At 43.4% G+C, this 20,890-nt stretch overlaps 1 protein-coding gene across 1 annotated transcript in view; it reads right to left on the bottom strand.

The window, feature by feature from the left end:
- Positions 1-20,532, bottom strand: part of LOC145348501 (complement C4-like) — a 105,460-nt gene extending 84,928 nt beyond the window's left edge. Inside the window, exons 1-6 of the mRNA XM_080196691.1 lie at positions 20,468-20,532; positions 13,174-13,366; positions 10,147-10,327; positions 5,905-5,975; positions 4,239-4,324; positions 1,204-1,286 (exon numbers count right to left, since the gene is read on the bottom strand). Coding sequence (XP_080052817.1) covers positions 1,204-1,286; positions 4,239-4,324; positions 5,905-5,975; positions 10,147-10,327; positions 13,174-13,366; positions 20,468-20,532 — 679 coding nt within the window. The remainder of the gene's footprint in view (positions 1-1,203; positions 1,287-4,238; positions 4,325-5,904; positions 5,976-10,146; positions 10,328-13,173; positions 13,367-20,467) is intronic.
- Between the last annotated feature and the right edge of the window lie 358 nt (positions 20,533-20,890).

Raw genomic sequence — 20,890 nt, 5'->3', positions numbered from 1 at the left:
GATATGTTAGTTTAACTTGCAATGAAATTCCTCTGAAATTTCAAAAACAACAATTTTAACACACCATTAAAGATACCTGCCATAGGTATCATTACTCCAGTGGACATAAAACAAGTCGGTAACTACTGACAAAGCATATTTATTACTGTCACAAGTAAGGCTTACATTAACACTGCATTGAAGTTACTGTGAAATTCCCCTAGTCGCCACGCTCTGGTGCTTATTTGGGCCAATGCATCAAACAGCACGTCTTTTGGACTGTGGGAAGAAACTGGAGCATCCGGAGGAAACCCATGCAGATATGGAGAGAACATGCAAACTCCACACAGACAGTGACCTAACCCGAGAATCAAACCTGGGTCCCTGGAGCAGTGAGGTAGCAGTGCTAACCACCGTGCCACCCCACTGCAGCAAGACTTGTTTGTTTAACATTCACACTGTATTCACGTGACTGAGATAACCTCAAAGCAGATACCATTTGCTGTTCAGCCAATACTTGATTTTTAACACTGCAAGGCTAATTATGGTGTGATTTTTAATATAAGCAGGTCACCAGCCAGATCGGGAGGCTAGCCCTCCTCAAGGCAAAAGGGAGATCAGACGAGGAGTAAGTTCGGAAGTGGTCCCAGTTCCTCCTGCCTTCCTCTCTCGTGGGTGAAAGTGAGAATTAACCCTGGGGACTTTATGCATTGACAGTGCAGGCCATCTCCATACGTAAATATAGGGAGGTAGAGAACCATTTGGTTTAATTAATGAGCTCTTCATGTTCTTTACGGTATCTGCGTGGGTTTCCTCTGGGTGCTCCGGTTTCCTCCCACAGTCCGAAAGATGTGCTGTTTGATGCATTGACCCAAATAGGCACCAGAGTGTGGAGACTGGGGGAATTTCACAGTAACTTCAATGCAGTGTTAATGTAAGCCTTACTTGTGACAGTAATAAATATGCTTTGTCAGCAGTTACCCACTTGTTTTATGTCCACGGGAGGAAAGATACCAACAGCAGTTATCTTTAACTCAATTGCCTTAAAATTGTTGCTTTTGATAAATAGTTGGCAGCAAAAGAAAATGCCTTAATCAACAACATGGGGTAAATTTATCGATATTTTAAGACTTCCAAACATAACTTAAATAATTGGCAACTGCAATTGATTCATGCATTTTTGAATTGGGCTTATAATAGAGATAATATAATATAATAGATTACCGAATTCCTTGACCTCAAATTGTGTAGATACCCTGGACATTGGTGAACCATCAAACTCCACCTCAATTCTCCAAAAGCCAGGCCTGTTGAGGAAAGGTAACCAGAACATTCTTCAGTGTTTATCTCTGATTTATCTTACAAACCAGTGATAAAAAATAAACAGTGAAGATATGTGCGTGATGCAGAAACACTCGATGGAAGTATTTCACATGCTACCTGGATTTTCTGGTTCCACTTGCTCCAGGAGCACCATCTGTCTATGGTGATCCCCATGGCAAGCGGATCCAGAAAGTTTAAACTTTTCCTTCCCACCTCTCCATTGGAGTTTTCTAATCCCGTTGCGATCAATGCTTTTTTTTCCCCTGTTGCCAGCAGGCAACCCAGAGGATCGGAAAATCACGCTGGTGGGTATCCCCGCCAAGTGCTGGGTATTGTTTGCTGACACCTGGAATAAATTTATATCCATTATATTTCTGCTTGTTTCCCCACTATGCTTGCTTTGACCTGCATCAATGACTGATAAGGAGGTGACCTGGTACTGGGCTCGGACTATTCCTTCCATTACCTCCTGTGGAAATTTACAGGGTGCAGATCAGGAGCCATAGAGGTTTACAGGATAGAAACAGGCCCTTCGGCCTAACTTGTCCATGCTGCCCTTTTTTAAACCCCTAAGCTAGTCCTAATTGCCCATGTTTGGTCCATATCCCTGTATACTCATTTACCCATGTAACTATCCAAATTCTTTTTAAAAGACAAAATTGTATCCGTCTTTACTACTACCTCTGGAAGCTTGTTCCAGACACTCACCACTCTCTGTGTGAAAAAATTGTCCCTCTGACCCTTTTGCATCTCTTCCCTCTCACTTTAAGCCTATGCCCTCTTGTTTTAGACTCCCCTATCTTTGAGAAAAGACATTGACCATCTAGTTGACCTATGCCTCTCATTATTTTGTAGACTTCTATAAGAACACCTCTAAGCCCCCTACGTTCCAGAGAAGAAAGTCTCAGTCTATCCAGCCTCTCCTCATAACTCAAATATGATTGTTAGCAATTATATGGAGTGTGATTGATGAGTGAATCTCCGACAAACAGTCAGGAGCAGGAGATGCTCATTCGAGCCAGTTCCACCATTTGACGTGACAAATCTGATCGTGCCCTTAACTGTACAGATGTGAAGCTATCTGGCCTCTAGTTTTCCACTCTGTGGCTCCCTCCTTCCAGGAAGGGTTAGATTCGCTGCCTGGAATTTTCCAGCCATTCACACCGGTGAGATTTTCCGGTCCCACCATCAGTGCAACCCTCCCGCGGGTTTCCTGCTGGCATGGGGTGATATCAATGGGAATGTCCACAAGCAGGAATCATGTGGCTGGGAATCTGGAGAGTTATGCCCAAAACTATATATCAATTTGTGGAAGGACCTAGGGGACTATGAAAGACTGGGTCCAATGTATCTACCAACACTGCAGCCACTTCTTTTAGGACCTGAGCAAGCTGACCACTGAGCTTTCATTTCTCATAGATTTCCGGTCACACTTTTCCTGGTGATTGAATTTTCTCCTTTCCACCTTTTGATTTACAAGTACTCGTTCAATGTTATTTTCCTATCCATAGTAAAGATTGACACAATATATCTGGCCAACATTCCCACCGTTCAGTTATTTCCAATTATAAATTTTCCAATATCAAATAAATACCTTTGCTATCAGAGCAGGTCAAAGGCTTGGAATGCTGCAGCGTGTAACTCACTTCCTGACTCCCCAAAGCCGGTCCACAAGACACAAGTCAGGAATGTGATGGAATACTCTCCACTTGTCTGGATGAGTGCAGCTCCAACAACACTCAAAAAGCTCGATACCTTCCAGGCCAAAGCAGCCCACGTGATTGCTACCCCTTCCACAGACATTCACTCCCTCTACAACTGAAGAACAACGACAGCCGTCTCTGCCATCTACAAATGCACTGCAGGAACTCACCAAGATTCTTTAAGCAGCATCTTCCAAACCGACAGCCGCCACTACCTAGAAGGACAAGAATAGCAGATCCCTAGGAAAACCACCACCTGGAGGTTTCCTCCAAGTAACACACCACCCTGACTTGGGAATGTATCTATTCCTTTACTGTCTCCTGGTCAATATCATGGACCTCCCTCCCTAACCGCATTGTGAGTACACCTACAATTCAAGGGTTGCAGCAGTTCTCAAGAGAATTCGGAATGGACAATAAATGTTGGCCTAGCGAGTGACACCCAAATCCCATAAACAACTTCTCAGAGAGCAAAGAACAAAATTACAGCACAGGAAGAGGCCCTTGCCCCCATCCCTCCCTTCCTCCTCCCTCCTCACCAAGCCTGCATTGACCATGCTGTCCGACTGAACTAAAATCCCCTACCCTTCCGGAGACCATATCCCTCTATTCCCATCCTATTCATGTATTTGTCTACTCACAGCTTAAAACTCACTATTGTATCCGTTTCCACTACCTCTCCTGGCAGCAAGTTCCGGGCACCCACCACCCTTTGTGCAAAAAAACTTGCCTTGAACATCTCCTTTAAACTTTGCCCCCCACACCTTAAACTCTTGCCCCCTAGTAACTGACTCTTCCACCCTGAGAAAAAAGCTTCTGACTATCCACTCTGTCCATGCCCCTCATAATCTTGTAGACCTCTACCAGGTCGCCTCGCAACCTCCGTCGTTCCAGTGAGAACAAACCAAGCTTCTCCAACCTCTCCTCATGGCTAATGCCCTCCATACCAGGCAACATCCTGGTAAATCTTTTCTGTACCTTCTCCAAAGCATCTTCTGGTAGTGTGGTGACCAGGGATGAGCACTCTATACTTTCAATGGAACGGGGCAAAAATCTAGCAGTCCAGGAATTTTCTCAGAGGTCACTTCTGCCTTACTTGATCGAGCAGCAGTGCAGTGAGCACTCAAAGTGTAATGAGCTGTAGGCCTTCAGAAATTTGGGGCTTCCCTTTTCTTTATAATTAAAAATGGGAGGTGTCAAAAGTTTCATTTCTCGAATATTGTTAAAACTCACTTTGCGATATCCGGGATCTTTATTTTCAGACTCTGCCCAATTTTTGACTGCATCAGTTGGCTGGGGAATTGCATATTCCTCGAGTTCTGGTGGGAGAGAAGGGATTTCAGCGCATTCATGTTTTGATTTCAGTGCAGAGCCTGTCCGTCTTGGCACAAACTTGGACAGCAGTCTGCCGAATTGTCCGACCCTGGGACATGCAGCAATAGTGAAAGCTGCGGCCCTCGACCCCTGCCCCAGTTACAGTTCTGAAACCAAAAACCCGTCTTCCCCCCACCTTTCACCCTCTCCACCCCAAAAAAACGCAGAAGGAAACCCAAGATAGATGTTAAGTCTATAATACTTCAGATGCCATTGTTACTTGAAATCAAAATGTTAGTGAAATGCATCAGGACACTTGGGCAACATGGTGGCGCAGTGGGCTAGCGCTGCTGCCTCACAGCGCCAGGCACCCGGGTTCAATTCCAGCCTCAGGCCACTGTTTTTGTGAAGTGTGCATGTCCTCCCTGTGTCTGCATGGGTTTCATCGAGATGCTCCAGTTTCTTCCCACACTCCAAAAATGTGCAGGTTAGGTGGATTGCCCATGCTAAATTGTGCCTTGGTGTCCCAAGATTTATAGGTTAAGGGGATTAGTGGGGATAAGGTGGGGGAGAGAGCCCAGGTAAGATAATGTGTCAGAGGGTTGGTGCAGACTCAATGGGCTGAATGACCTCCGTCTGCACTGCAGGGATTCTATGCTCTACGGTGAACAGGAAGAAGACAACATCTTAAGGCAGGAGAAGCATGGCTTTATTTCCGCAGAGGCGCAGGTTACAATTATTGTTCTCTTTGTACGATACTGATTATGAATGAAATAAGCCATTTTACAGCACAGAAAGGGGCCCTTTGGTTCATCGTGCCTGTGCTGACCATCGATCTATTCTAATCCCATTTCCCAGCACTTGCGCCATAGTCTTGTCTGCTGTGGCATTTCAAGTGCTCATCTGATTGGAGAATGATCATAGAATCCCTACCTTGCAGAAGGAGGCCATTTGGCCCATCTACGTTAACCACAATTCTGCCCAAGCCCTATTCCCATACCCCCGTGTATTTACTCTGCTGGTCTCCCTGAAACGAAGGGTCAATTTAGCATGGCCAACCCACACATCTGTGGAGTGCGAACGCAAAGGAAACCCACGCTGACATGGGGAGAATGTGCAAACACCGTGCAGATGATGTCGGAATTGGACCCTTGTCCCTGGCGCTGTGAGGCAGTAGTGTTAACCACTGTGCCATGCCTAAATGCTTCCAAAAGATTGTGAGGATTCCCGCTTCTACCATTCTTTCAGGCAGTGAGTTTCAGATTCCCACCACTCTCTGGGTGAAAACATTTTCTTCAAATCCCCTCTAAATCATCAGCCCCCTTATCTTAAATCTATGCCCCCTGTTTACTGATCCCTCTTCCAAGGGGTAACACTTATTCCTACCTACCCTATCTACACCCATCATAATTTTATGCACCTCAATCTGCTGCTCCTCCCCCAGCCATCTCTGTCCCATGGCAATAGAACAGAAAAGCTGTTATAAATCACCACACAGTCATTGGAAATTGAAGTAATTGCATTTGTTTCTGCAAGTTGGGGACAATATTAAAAAGAATCTGGCAAAATATGCAAATGTACTTACATATATTGTTATTTTAATATTCTCCTCCACGGGTCTCATATAGTGGTCGAGTGTAAAGACCCTGTAATTCACTACAATGTAAAAGAAAAGAAATGAGTTCCACTCTACACCTTCATCTTAAGCATTCAAGGGAAGTACATTTGAATGAAACACAGCATTAACCAGGCTAGAAAAAGATAACAATATTTTTTTGTCACCACCTCACAGCGCCAGGGACCCGGGCTCGATTCCCGGCTCAGGTCACTGTCTGTGTGTGGAGTTTGCATGTTCCCCCAGTGTCTGCGTGGGTTTTTTTTTGCAGGTGCTCCGGTTTCCCCCCACAGTCCAAAATTCATTGTGCTTAGGTGCATTGGACATGTTACATTCTCCCTCAGTGTACCCAAACAGAGGCTGGAATGTGGCAACCAGGGGATTTTCACAGTAACTTCATTGCAGTGTGAATGGAAGCGCTAATAAATTAACTAATAATTAATTTAAATTAAATTTAATTAAAGCCTAATACACTAATAAATTAACATTAATTTTATGGTTTGAATGTCATAGAATCCCTACGGTGCAGAAGGAAGCCAATCGACCCATTGAGCCTGCACCATAGAACCCCACCCAGGCCCTATCTCCATAATCCACATATTTACATCACGAGTCCCCCTGTACTAAGTGGTAAATTAGCATGGTCAATCAACCTAACCTGCACATTTTTGCACTGTGGGAGGAAACTGGAGAACCCAGCGGGATCTCACGCAGACACCTGGAAAATATGCAAACTCCACACAGTGGCACAAGGCCGGAATTGAACCCGGATCCCTGGAGCTGTGAGGCAGCAGTGCTAGCCGTTATGTTATCGTGATGATATAGGATCAATCTTTTTTTGAAATGTTATTTGGGATTAGGTGGCCTCTAATCACCCCGCACCATGACTTAGGTCACTTATTATTGCCTCCCATAATGTTGACCAAAGATGTGCAGGTTAGTTGGATTAGCAACTAAATGCACTGGTTTATGGGGATGGGGGTGTGGGGGAGGAGGTGGCAGGGAGTAGGCCTAGGTCGAATACTCTTTTGGAGAGTCGCTGCAGACTCAATGGATCAAAGAGCCTCTACCTGCTCTTAGGGATTCTATTAAAAAGTATATACCTTTGGGTCAGGTCACTGGATCTTGCAGATCTCCCAGGTCTCTGGCCTTTACCAAGTCTGGATTCTTAGGGATTCATGCTTATATTCTCACCACCAGCAGTGGCCATGTCTCCAACTTCGAGAACCTTAGAATTGCTTCCTTAAATATCTTCCCCTCTTCCCTCCTCCAAGATGCCCTTTACAAGTCTGTTTCTTTGGTGGAGCTCTTGGTCACTGGTCTGACATTGAGTGATTACATGTTTCTGTACAATATCCCGTGACCATTAGCTGTTGTTGTCCCGTGACAGAAATTATGAGGACTGACTGGCGAAACAGTGAGTTATTTGTCAATAACCTAAAGCCAGATAGATCTGATCGGCTGTCTGCTAAAGGTCTCTGTGGTAGAGAATGGAACTGAAAATGCTGGAAAGAGATGGCTGAGGAAGATGGAGAAAGACCTGCGAACTAAGCCATCAGTTTAAATTTGATGCAAAATATTTCCGTTATATCCATTCCCATTCATGGGATGTGGGTGTCACTGGCTGGGCCAAGATTTGTTGTTTATCCCTAATTGCCCTTGAACTGAATGGCTTGCGAGCGCATTTCAGATAGTATCATAGAGTCAAGCACTGTGCTGTGCTGGAGTCAACGTAGCACAGGCTTCCTGCTTTAAAGGGACATTTGCAAACCAGATGATTTAGCTTTTGGTCATTATTAGGCCTTTAATATCTATTTCTTTAAAAAAAATCAAATTTAACTGTGTTTTTTATTCATGTGTGGCACCCGGCCATCGCTGGCTGGCCAGTATTTATTGCCCGTCCCTAGTTGCCCTTGAAACTGAATGGCTTGCTTGGCCATTTCAGGGGGAATTAGAGTCAACTGCATTGCTGTGGCTCTGGACCCACATATAGGCAAGACCAAGTAAGGATGGCAGATTTCCATCCCTAAAGGACATTAGTGAATAGATGGGCTTTTGTGACCACCGGCAATGGTTTCATGACCGTTAATAGGTTCTTAATTCTAGAGTTTTTCAATTAAATTTAAACCCTATCATTTGCTATGGTGGGACTTGAACCCAGGTCCCCAGAATATTCACTGAGTTTCGGGATTAATAGTCCAGCGATAATACCACTAAACCATCGCCTTTCTATGGCTGGGATTCGAAATCCCCATGCTGGGATTGAAAACCAGGTCAGTGGAGTATTACCAAGGCTCTCTGGATTACTAGCCCAGAGACAATACCAGTGCACCACCACATCCCCTAGAGATCACTCAAATAGTACAAGTTGGAAGAAAAAATGGTCAAGGTTATATGAATTCATTGTAAAATTTAGAAGGGAGCGCAGGAATAGGGAGACTTGGGGAATGGGTCAGGTGTGGGATGTGGTGATGGATAGTGAGGGGGCAGTGGTTGCATTTAACATAATAAGCAGGTATTAAGAAGTGGTAGGACATGTGATAATACTGTCTATGAGCTTACAGCCTTCTTGTCTTCATGATTGGAGACAAGTACACTTGCAAGGATACGATTGTTGGACATTTTCAATCCAAAGTTATGCCCCAACTGCCCAATTGTGTCTGCTTCTGGGTGCCAGGATCTAACAGCCATTTCCAGGCCTTGGAAAAGGTCCAAAGGAGGTTTACCGGAATGGTCTGGGGGCAAAAGTTTGCGGTTGCACCAAAAGACAAAAGAATGTGTGATTGTTCTGCTTAGAGCGGACCAAGTTATGGACAGAACTGATTGATTATAAGGGGGTTATAAAGATCATGAGGGGGAAGCTATAAATATTGTAAGTGGGTTATAAAGAATTACCAGAGGTCAGATGATTGACTAAAGAGACAACGGACAGATGTGGAGGATTGTTTCATACAGCGTTTTCTTATGGTCTGGAATGCATTGCTTGCAAAATTGATGATTGTAGATTAAATAATACATTCTAGAACACCATTGGATATCTCCTTCTGTACTTATGAAAAGAGGGGGATAGGGTATGAGGGGAAAGAAGGATATTTGTCTTAGTGGATCAAATTTTGAGTGAGTTGGCAAGGGCACGTCTGTCCAAATGTTTTACTAACTAAATTTATGATTGGTTCTACCTTACATTCATTCACGATGATTACAGCCAGGTAAATGAATTGCACTGCACCCTGCCTGCTAAGTTACTGAGTAAAGTCAGTTTTCACACTCCTGTGATGCAGAATGTTACAGTCGTTATTGAAGTATTCTGATTTCTCCCATGAACTGTCATTGAATTCAGTCAAGTATCATAGAATTCCTACAGTACAGAAGAGGTTATTCAACACCTTGGGTCTGCATCGATTCTCTAATAAAGTATCCTACCCATGCTCTCTCCCTTCTCTATCCCTGTAATCCCATACATTCACCATGGCTAATCCATCAAACCTACACATCATTGGACAATAAGGGACAATTTGGCATGGCCAATCCACCTAACCTAATCTTTGCACTATGGGAGGGAACCCAAGCAGACACAGAAAACGTGCAAACTCCACCCAAGGCCGAAATTGAACCCGGGTCCCCGGAGCTGGGAGGCAGCAGTGTTAAACACCATGCTAAGTGACCAAACTTTCACACAAGCGCCAACTTTACTAAGTGGCACAACCTCAGGCGAACGGGATGATCCTTTAAAACAAAGATGAGGAGGAATTTCTTCAGCCAGAGAGTGGTGAATCTGTGGAACTCTTTGCACAGAAGGCTGTGGAGACCAGGTCTTTGAGTGTCTTTAAGACAGAGATAGATAGGTTCTTGATTGACAATGGGATCAGGGGTTATGGGGAAAAGGCAGGAGAATAGGGATGAGAAAAATACCAACCATGATTGAATAGTGGAGCAGATCCAATGGGGTGAGTGACCTAATTCTGCTCCTATGTCTTATGGCCTAACTGCCAGCTGATAATGCATCCATTGATGAGGATATTGAGACATGCTTCTTTTCAATCTTTGGGTGTCAGAAAGTGTCAAGAAACAAGTACATTATTGGATAAGAAAGGGTTTCTTTCAGAACCTGGTGCGTCACTCTCTACACTCAGCTGGAAGCTTCTGTCTCTCCTTTCGGACATTGTTAAATGAATGTAAATATTGAAACATGCGTATCATTGCATTACTCACCGACTTCATTTGGGGTGTATATAGGTTTATCAGTCTGAATGAAAATGTACCCCCTTTTGGACGAGAGCAGGATGGGAACCATTCGCCTTTGTGGAAACAGTTCCGCGCTTTCGGCAACAAGAGAAAGGTATTTCACTCTACGTGACCAGATCTTAACACTCCTGATACGGTTAGGATGAACCTGCGGGTTTGATGCAGGAGATTTCAACAGCTGTACAACTGGTTTGTGCAATTACCTTTTCTTATTTATTATCAGTCTCACAAGCTTACATTAACACTGCAATGAAGTTACTGTGAAAATCCCCTAGTGGCCACACTCCGGCACCTGTTCGGGTACAATGAGGGAAAATTTAGCATGGCCAATTTGTATCGCCTTGACTCACACCATGCCCCATTTGCAGTGTGACACTGTCATTGATAATGTGCTACAGCAACAAGAGCTGCCAGTATCAACAGGTTGCACATCCAGCATGCAAACCAGCCTCCCATCCGTTGACCCCGTCTGCACGTCCCGCTGCCTTGGAAAGGCAGCCAGCATAATCGAGGAATCCACCCCATGGACGTCCTCTCTTCCACCTTCTTCCATTGGGAAAGAGATACAGAAGTCTGAGATCACACACCAACCGACTCAAGGACAGCTTCTTCCCTGCTGTCATCAGACTTTTGAATGGACCTATCTTACATTAAGTTGACCTTTCTCTACAGCCTAGCTTTGACTCTAACACTGCATTTTACATCCCCTCCTTTTTGTTCCCCTGTGTACTTTATGAATGGTGTCTTTTTCTATATCTTGTGCAAGAAACAATATTTTTCATTGTGTACCAACACATGTGACAATAATAAATCAAACCAAATCTAAAAGCTAACCAATGTCCAATCTTGCTGTCATGCCCATATGACCACCCTTGCCCTGTGGCAATGTTCTAGTGAATCACACCATAAACTTGAGGAACACAATCACATCTTCCGATTAGGTGCTTTACAGCTTTTGCAATGTAAGATTGAGTTCAACAACTTCAGATCCTGTATTATCTCCTCCACCTTGACCCCCATTTTAAATTCATTTGTTTTAGTTTCATCGATGCTCACCCCTCCCCAGCCAGGGTTGCTCGTCATTGTTTTCTTCTGCTTACAGAGAGTATTTATCCTGCTATTATCACATGTTACCATTGTACCTTTATTCTACTACGAGCACCTTCTTTATCCATTACCACCACCATAAATGCTCTCTTGCCTTGCACTCATGGCATCTCACCTACACCTGACTTTTTACGCAACTGCCCCTGCCTCAACGGCCTCCTAAACAGTGTGAAATCCATCATCTCCCTCCCTCCCTTTAACTCTGAAGAAGAGTCATAAGAGCTCAATATGTTAACACTGTTTGTCTCTCCACAGCTGCTGTCAGGGCTGTTGGGTTTCCCCCTTTTTTTCATATTATGGTCAATAGCTTGTTGTGTGCTAACTTTGGACAGCTAGTGTCTCACCATTTCCAGGGAAGATGACAACAATTTGTACTATACATCAATTTCTAGGGCATAGCAAGTGCTGATGCTCCCTTTAGTTTTGGCTTAGGGAACTAATTCCTTGTGTTCACTTCCCATAGAACGTCTAGAATGTGGGCCTTGTATGCTTTGCAACTCCCGATAATAGCGATAGACAGAAAACGCAGTTCACTGCATTTAACTATACAGTCGTATGGAATTCACAGCTATAGTGACAGAGATTGGATAAGCTAAGCTTGGTTTCGTTGGAACAAGGGAGGCTAAAGGGTAACCTAATTGACATGTGCATTATTATAAGGGGCCTATACAGGATAGACACAAAAGAATTATTTCCCCTCGCTGAGGAGGTCAGTTACCAAGTGGTGTAGATTTAAGGGGATTGACAGAAGGGTTAAAGGGGCACCTTTTTCACCTAGATGGTGTCTGGAATTCACAGCCCAAGTTGATGATTGAGGCTGGAATGTGCAACTCATGAGAAAGGTACCTGTATCTGTATCTGAAGTACTGGATCCTGTGAGACGACGGACCAGGTATTGGAAAAATGGATTAAAATGAGCTAAGTGTTTCTCGTTTTTGGCTGGTGCAGAGACAATGGGCTGAATGACCTCTTCCTGGACAGTAACTTTTCTATCCTTCTATGGCACCTGTTACACAGAAACATAGAAGGTAGGAGCAGGAGGAGGCTATTTGGCCATTTATGCCTGCCTCACCATTCATTATGATCATGGCTGATCATCCAATTCAATAGCCTAATCCTGCTTTCTCCCTATAACCTTTGATCCCATTTGCCCCAAGTGTTATATCCAGCTATCTCTTGAATACATTCAATGTTTTGGCATTCCTGAGGTAATGAATTCCACAGGCTCACCACTCTTTTAGTGAAGTATTGTCTCTTCACCTCTATCATAAATGGTCTACCCTGAATCCTCAGACTGTGACCCCTGGTTCTGGACTCCCCCACTATTGGGAACATCCTCCCTGCATCTCCCCTGTCTACTTCTGTTACAGCTGATGTTTGGCAGCTGGAACTACATAAATTTATTTCAGTTTGATAATAATTCTCTCCAGTTATATCCTTTAGTTTTTCTGGAAACTCAAAAATTGAGTTTGTACATTCTCCCCGTGTCTGTCTGGGTTTCCTCCGGGTGCTCCAGTTTCCTCCCGCAATCCGAAAGGCGTGCTGGTTCAGGTGCATCGGCCATGCTAAATTCTCCCTCAGTGTACCCAAACAGGCGCCGGAGTGTGGTGTCTAAGGGATTTTCACAGTAACTTCATTGCAGTGTATCCTACTTGTGACTCATAAATAACTTTAATCATACTGTCATGGAATAGCTGCCAAAGACATAAAGCTTGGCAAATAAGTAGCTGTTCCCCTTTGCTTATTTTCTGATCCAGTCTATCATTGCGTATGAGGACAAAGTAAGATTGACATAGTAATGGCCTTGGACATTGGCCACACAGCGAAATCGAAGCAGCACGCGGTCGTGCTTCGCTTCAATCGTTTGATCATGTTGATGCTACTTACTCTTATATTTTTAATTTGACGATACTCGTTCGCGGCGTTTAGCTCAAAAACAACTTTATCTGAACAATGCTGGGATGTCAGCTGGTCGAGCAAATAAACTTCTATTGTGAACGGCTTTTCAGCCCCGTCCAATTGAATGGCGACGGTCTCCTCCATCCCGACGTGAATGACGTTGGGGGCAGTAATTAAATAGCTAGGGAAACAGAGAAGTGAAAAAAACGTTATCGTCTATAGGCAAACGTGGAGTCCTATGCTGAGTAACACACACACACACACTCACACAGACAAAAACACACACACACACACACACACACACACAGACAAACACACACATACACGCACACACACAGACAAAAACACACACACACACACAGACAAGCACACACACACACACACACACACATACAGACAAGCACACACACACATACACACAGACAAGCACACACACATACACACACGTACACACACACACAGACAAGCACACACACACACACATAGAAAAACACACACACATATACACAGAGAACTCTGGCAGCAAGTGTTGCCTACATTACTAGTGCTTGTTGAGGGTTTCCACTGCCTCAGCACTTCGAATCATAGAACCCTACAGTGCAAAAGGAGGCCATTTGGCCCATCGAGTCTTCATTGACCATAATCCCACCCAGGCCTCATCCCTTCAACTCCACGCATTTACCCTAGCTAGACTCCCTGACACCAAAAGGTAATTTAGCACGGCCAATCCACCTAATCTGCTCATCTTTGGAGTGTGGGAGGAAACCGGAGCACCCAGGGGAAACCCACGCAGACACAGGGAGAATGTGCAAACTCCACACAGTCACCCATGCCGTGAATTGAAGCCAGGTCCTTGGAGCTGTGAAGCAGCGGTGCATAACACTGTACCGCTGTGCCGCCCCATGGTTAGGTTAGGACTTACAACATTGGAGAACTGCGGTGGAAATATAGCCTTACATTCCCCAAGCTCTCCACACTTGAACTAAATCTTTCCAATGCTCAGTTTTCTGTAAAATCCAAATCAGTTCACTGTCTGGTACCTTATAGAAAAGTTAATCTCAGTCGGGGAACTGTGGAATCGGCAGGTAAATCACAACCGGTCTAAGTGAACGGCTAGGCTTTAGTATCGAGGATAACTTTTTTTCTTCTTCATGTCGGATGAGTCTGGACCGAAATCGATTTGCAATTAACCAACTTTGCAGTTGTTAAAAGAAAACATTGTAATCGTAGGGAACCTAGACTGGAAATGAAATAAGCCCACTCTACAATTGAAGTGAATCCACAATGGAATTGAGATAAACCTACATTACAATCAAAATAAACTCACATTGCAAGTAAAAATAAACTCACATTGGAATCAAAATTAGCTCACATTGTAATTGAAAGTAATCCACCTTGCAATGGGAAGAATCTCACAGTTCAATTAAAATAAACCCATGTTATAAATGAAACAAACTAAGGGCTGATCTTATAGATGTCTTATAGATCTTATAGATCTTATAGACATAAAATAATGAGGGGCAGAGATCAGTAGATAGTCAATATCTTTTCCCAAAGGTAGGGGAGTCTAAAACTAGAGGTCATAGGATTAAGGTGAAAGGGGAGAGATACAAACGGATCCACATGGGCAATATTTTCACACATTGGGTGATGAGTGTCTGGAACAAGCTGCCAGAGGTAGTAGTAGAGGTGGGTACCATTTTGTCTTTTAAAAAGGTTAGATAGTTAGATGGGTATCGACGGAGATGGACCAAATGCGGGTAATTGCGATTCGCTTAGTGGTTAAAAAAAGTGACATGAACAAGTTGGGCTGAAGGGCCTGTTGCCATCCTATAAACGTCTATGACTCTAAACTCACAGTTCAAGTAAAATAAACCCCCCATTCCGTCCACAACTGGAATTTTAGCAGGTGAATTTCCAGCTTTTAGATCAGCACGGCTGGAGAATTCCACCCAGAGTATCACAGAATTGTTGTGGCACAAGAGGAGGCCAATTTTTCATTCATTCATGAGATTGTTACTGGCTGGGCCAGTAGTTACTGCCCATTCCTAATTGCCCTTCTGCTGAGTGGCTTGCCAAAGCTACTTTGGACAGCATTTAAGAGTCAACCACGTTGCGGTGGATCTGGAGTCACGTGTGGGCCACATCAGGTAAGGATTTCCTTCCCTCAAGGATATCAGTGAATGAGATGAGTTTTTATGACACTAGGCAATGATAATGATTTCATTATCATTATTAGACTTTAAAATCTGGGCTTTTATGACTTCAAATTTCAAACCAGCGTCCCAAGAGCAATGCCCTGGATCTTTCTTTATTATTGTCCAGTGACAATACAACAACGCCATTGCTTATCATGTCTGCATCTGTTTTCCAAATCAGCATTATGACTTAATGCCGTCCCTTACCTTTTCCCCATTCTTCTGCACAGAGCTTCTATTGAAATACTTATGGTCATACACTTTTGAATACCTCGGTTGAACCTACATTCCTCACACTTTCCAGTAATGCATTCCAAAATCGAAAGACTTGCTGTGTGAAAAGGTTTATTTTTCCACACAGCACAGTTGCTTCTTTTCCAAACCACTTTAGACCTGTACTCTTTTGTTCTTAGAAAGTTTGCAATTAGAGTTTGTATTTCCCTATCAAGTTTGTATTTCCCTATCTATTCGGTCCAGCCCATTTAATATTTTGAACATTTCGATCAAATGTTACTGCAGACTGCGAGGAGAACAGTCCCAACCTCTCCAATCTATCATCATAACTGATGTTCCTCATCCCTGGACACATTGATATAAACCTCTTCTACACTCACTCCACTGCATTCACTTCCTCCCCATAGTGTGCTGCCCACAAATATACACAGTGCTCCAGTTGACTTCTAACTGGTGTCTTGCATAAATTCAGCATAACCTACTTGATATTGTACTCTATGCCCCTATTAATAAATTCCAGAATATTACATGCTTTGTTACTTGATGGCTCCACTTGTTTTGCCACCTCCAATAATCGATGCACTTCTATATCCAGGTCTCTCTGCTCCTCCACCTCTTAAAGATTTTAACCATTTTTTGCAATAACTGAAATAAACTCATTTGGAAATTGCAATAAACTGACATTGTAATTGTAATGAACTCACATTGCAATTTTAGTAGACAAATGTTGCGATTGTTATAAACCCACAATACAATTGTAATACCTCATGTTGCAATTGTAATGCATCCACATTGCAATTGCAATGAACTTACATTGCATTTGTAATAAACCTGCATTGTAATTTTATTAAATGTACATTCACATTGTAATAAACTCACGTTGCAATTCTAATAATCCTGCATTTCTGTTGTAATAAACTCATACTGCAGTTGTAATAAAGTCACATTTCAATTGTAATAAACTGACATTGCAATTGTAATAACCCATTTTACAGTTGTAATAAATTCACATTGCAATAGTAATGAACCCATGTTATAATTGTGCTACAATTCCAATGGATGTTATAACTGGACAGGAAGATTCCAGAGTGGAACCCTAACTCAAAAGACCATAAGGTTTATTTATTTTGTTAAATGTGGAAGAACAACATCATGGGGTCGCTAATTGGATTTTGCAACAAGGAAAAACATTTGTTAAACTTACAATATGGACAATATTACAATACTCCATTCCTCCGTGCACTCCCCCCTGCCCCCCCACCCCCCAACTCCTTAATTTGACAATTACACATCGGTTTTAAGAGTAACACAGATGACGAAGTACATCTGAAGCTACAATGGTCTCATTGACACACAAAGTCCCCTTGACTCACACAAAATGCCTGTGGTCAAATACACACTTCGCTCTAAATGCAAACCAATGTCTGTACAACTCTCCTCAGAATACCCAGATGATTGACGTATTAGAGTTTCCAAATTCCACTCTCATAAGTCCTAAAGTCCTCTCTTGTGGCAATGCTTTCCTTTTATTGCATTCTGAAACCCAATCTATGATTTTCAAATGACATTTTTAAGCAAAGCTTCTGCTCCACTTTTAACAGTGATGCAGAGCAGGATTTTACACCTCCCCATTCAGCGTTCCTTTGTCTCGGTTGACTTCCATTATTACACAAGCTCTGATATCCAGTCAATATTGTCTTCCCAATTACTTTAAATTTGTTTCACAGACTGTAGCAAGACATCACTAACTTTAGAATTACTTTAGAAATCAAGGGCCCAATTCTCCCATGTGGCCACAACTTTTCTGGCAGGTCAGGTTGGGAGAAGTGCAATTTCACCATTTCGCAGCTTCCCCGCGAGCGTTTATGACCCATGGTAATCTCCCGAGAAAATGACAGAGGTCTGATGGGGAGTGAGGGTAAGTCATTTTAATATGTGTAACGTATATTTTAAATGTGTTTTAAATGTGATTATCAGGCCTGGCACGGAACTTGCTGGGCCCAATAGCACCTCCACCCTTCCAAGAGTACTTAATTCCATCGGGGTTTAGAATAGCTCCCATGTTTGGGGAACTAGCTGGACACCCCTCTGCAGTGAAGGGGAGCAATCGGGGCCTCCACAGGGGCTCGGGTGGCAAGGGGGATGGTGGCCCCTGGGCATGGGCAGCCTGGCACTGTCTAAGAGGCAAAGTGCCCATGCCCAGGGGACACGCCCACTGGGCATCAAGCAGTGCCAACAGGGGGCCTATTGTGGGCGGGGCCCAGGGGCAATTGATGGGGGAGGGGGTCCTGCTGACACTCAGACTGGGCTGGAGGGAGGCCAGCGATTGGGGTGGGCTGGGGGTTGAGACAGTGGTCTGCTGGGGGGAGGCCTGCCTCCTGGGTGTGGGGAGGGGATGTCTGACCTTGGAGGGGTGTTCAATGGGCCAGCAGGTCTGCTGGGGTAAGGGGGGTGGTGGGGGGATCACCGCTGCTGGAGGATTGGTTTGGACATCGGGGCGCTCTGGGGCCGGGGGGGGGGTGGGGGTCGGGGCTGGCCCGGGTATTGTTGTGGGGGCCGAGATCGGGCTGGCCAGCAAACGGGGAGACTGACAGATCGGGGCCAATGCACATATGCAGAGTTAGAGAAAACTCTGGCATGAATAAGCCCTGCCCACCACTCCCACCCCCGGGTTTTTAATGAGATTCAGGATTGTGACCTCTGCGGTGCACAGAGTGTGGAGATTCAGATCTGAAGCTGCATTGAAAAATCAGTCATGATCTCGAACAGTTTACTCACCAATTCAGTACTTTTGGGACAATCGCACCCCCCCCCCTCCCTAATTTCTCACCAGCCTGTTACTTTGCAGCTTTGTCTGTGATGCCCATGAGCAGTATCCTGTTCTATTTCCAGGTCTTTGAAGCCAATTGTCCTTTGTTTCTCTGGAGCCTGTTCCCTTGCAGATTACTCGATTATACAATTTTTTGTGGTTAAGTAGAGTTGGGAGATATTTTGTCTCTGGCTGTCTGTCTGCAAATGTTCTGACTTTCAGTTAAAACAAACTTGAGAAGTCTCCCTTTTATGGGAAGTGACCGTCTGTTGCTAAGCAACGCTTTACTTCTATTTGTTTGTTGTATGGTAGCCCTCTCTAAGCGCAATAGAATCCCAGTTGAAATTGATACCAACCCACACACAGAGAAACACCTTTGTCCAGTGTGAATCTAGCCATCAATCTCTTCCAGCCACATAAACGTTAAATTAGACCCTCATAAAAATATCTTTTTTTCCAAAGTTTGCCCATTCAATTATAACTTTTTTAAAAGAACATTGTTTTCCTAACAACTAGAATGAATCTACATTGCTATTATAATTAATATTACAATTGTAATAAACCAGAATTGCAATTTAAATAAACTCACATTACCATTGCAATAACCCAAATTGCAATTATATTAAACCCACATTGCAATGTAATAAACCCATATTGCAATTTTAATAAACCAACATCACAGTTGAAATAAACAAACATTGCAATTGTTACAATTTTTATTGTAATGGTGATACACCCACACTGCAATCACAATAAACTCATATTCTGATGGCAATAAACCTACTTTGCAATTGCAATACACCCACATTGCAATTTTAATAAACCCACACTTTAAGTATACCCATTCAATAGGACAAGTATAACTCCATTTTGGAAGACTGACAATATTATGTAAATTGTCGTTTATGCCAATTTCATTATGATTTATTCATTATTAATGGGAAGTGACCTCTTCTAGCCTACAAGAAGACTCATTTAGGCTAATTGTGGTGTTCAAATTCTGTTGAAGTTCAGAACTGTCAAAACAGCAACAGAAACTAAATAATAATCTTTGCGTTTAGATGATGCTTCTCGTGAGCTCTGGAATTCAGAACCAGTGCATTGAAGTGCAGTCGCTGCTGTGTCGCAGTCAATTGCAGCAGTTGATTTGCACAGATGAAGACTCCACAGTCAGCATATTTCAGTGCTGTTAGTTGAAGGATGAATATTGGCTGGTCAGGACACTGTGCAGAACTTAGCTGGACTACCTTGGTTACTACTTCTGTCTCTTTTTCTGAGGAAGGATGTTCATGCTCTCAAGGGAGTGCAGCAAAGGTTTACCAGGCTGATTCCGGGGATGGTGGGACTGATATATGAGGACACTAGGTTAGAATTGTTTTCACTTGAATCCAGATGAATAAGGGGGGGGGGTGGAATCTCAAAGATACTTATAAAATTCCAACAGGACTAGACAAGGTAGAAGGATGTTCCCGATGGTGTGGGTGTCCAAAACTAGGGGTCACAATCTGAGAATTTGGGGTAGATCATTTAGGATGGAGATGAGATGACATTTCTTCACGCAAAGGTTGGTGAGCCTTTGGAATTCATTACCACAGGAACTAGTTGATGTTAAGATATTGAATGTATTCAAGAGGCAGTTGGATATAGCACTTGGGGTGAATGGGATCAAAGGTTATGGAGAGAAAGCAGAATTAGGCTATAGAATTGGATGATCAGCCGTGATTGTGATGAATGGGGAACAAATGGCCTCCTCCTGTTCCTACCTTCCATGTTTCTATGTATCTATGTTCCTATTACATCCACCCATTGGGCACACTGGACCTTGGTTTTAATTCTCAACTGCTTTGCAGCAATGCACTACTTTGTATTTATATGGGAAAACAGAAATTAAGAGTTTGTTTCTGTCGGGGAAGATAACCGTGCTTCAAATTTTAGAAATAGGAACATCATTGAGATTTATGGTATTTTGCATATTGTCTGCCGAAAAGCTGCATTCAGCAATCACTATACATATTAAGCAATCACTGTAGAGGATACTTACAACGGTGATTGTTCGGCTGGAGATAGAAACACAGTACAGCACAGTAGGAAGAACAATGATCCCATTGTTGTAGCAAGCGACCCCACACTATGCAGATAGGGGAAAGCCTAGGCATATAACACTTCTATCCTGATTGTGCTACAGGACAACCTTCCCCGATATTTTGTGGACACATTTCAGCAATAATATCGATTTTAAGTTACTCATTGACATTGCTGCGCGATTCAGACACAGTGTCAGTTCAAAGTCAAGTACATTTGAAAGTTGAAGCAGAAAATCCCAGGGGAAAAAAAAATCAACAGTTCAGGCAGCATCTGTAGCGGGAGAATGATATCTCAAGTTCGTATGGCTTCTTGTTAGAAAATGTTAGAATCCGTCATCAAGGAGGAAATAGCGAGGCATCTTGAGGGGAATTGCTTGATA

This window comes from Carcharhinus amblyrhynchos, chromosome 9, assembly GCF_965287045.1.
Source record: "Carcharhinus amblyrhynchos chromosome 9, sCarAmb.v2.hapA, whole genome shotgun sequence".
Classification (NCBI taxonomy): domain Eukaryota; kingdom Metazoa; phylum Chordata; class Chondrichthyes; order Carcharhiniformes; family Carcharhinidae; genus Carcharhinus; species Carcharhinus amblyrhynchos.
The sequence above is the reverse complement of the archived record's forward strand: the minus strand, read 5'-3'. Positions and strand labels throughout refer to the sequence as shown.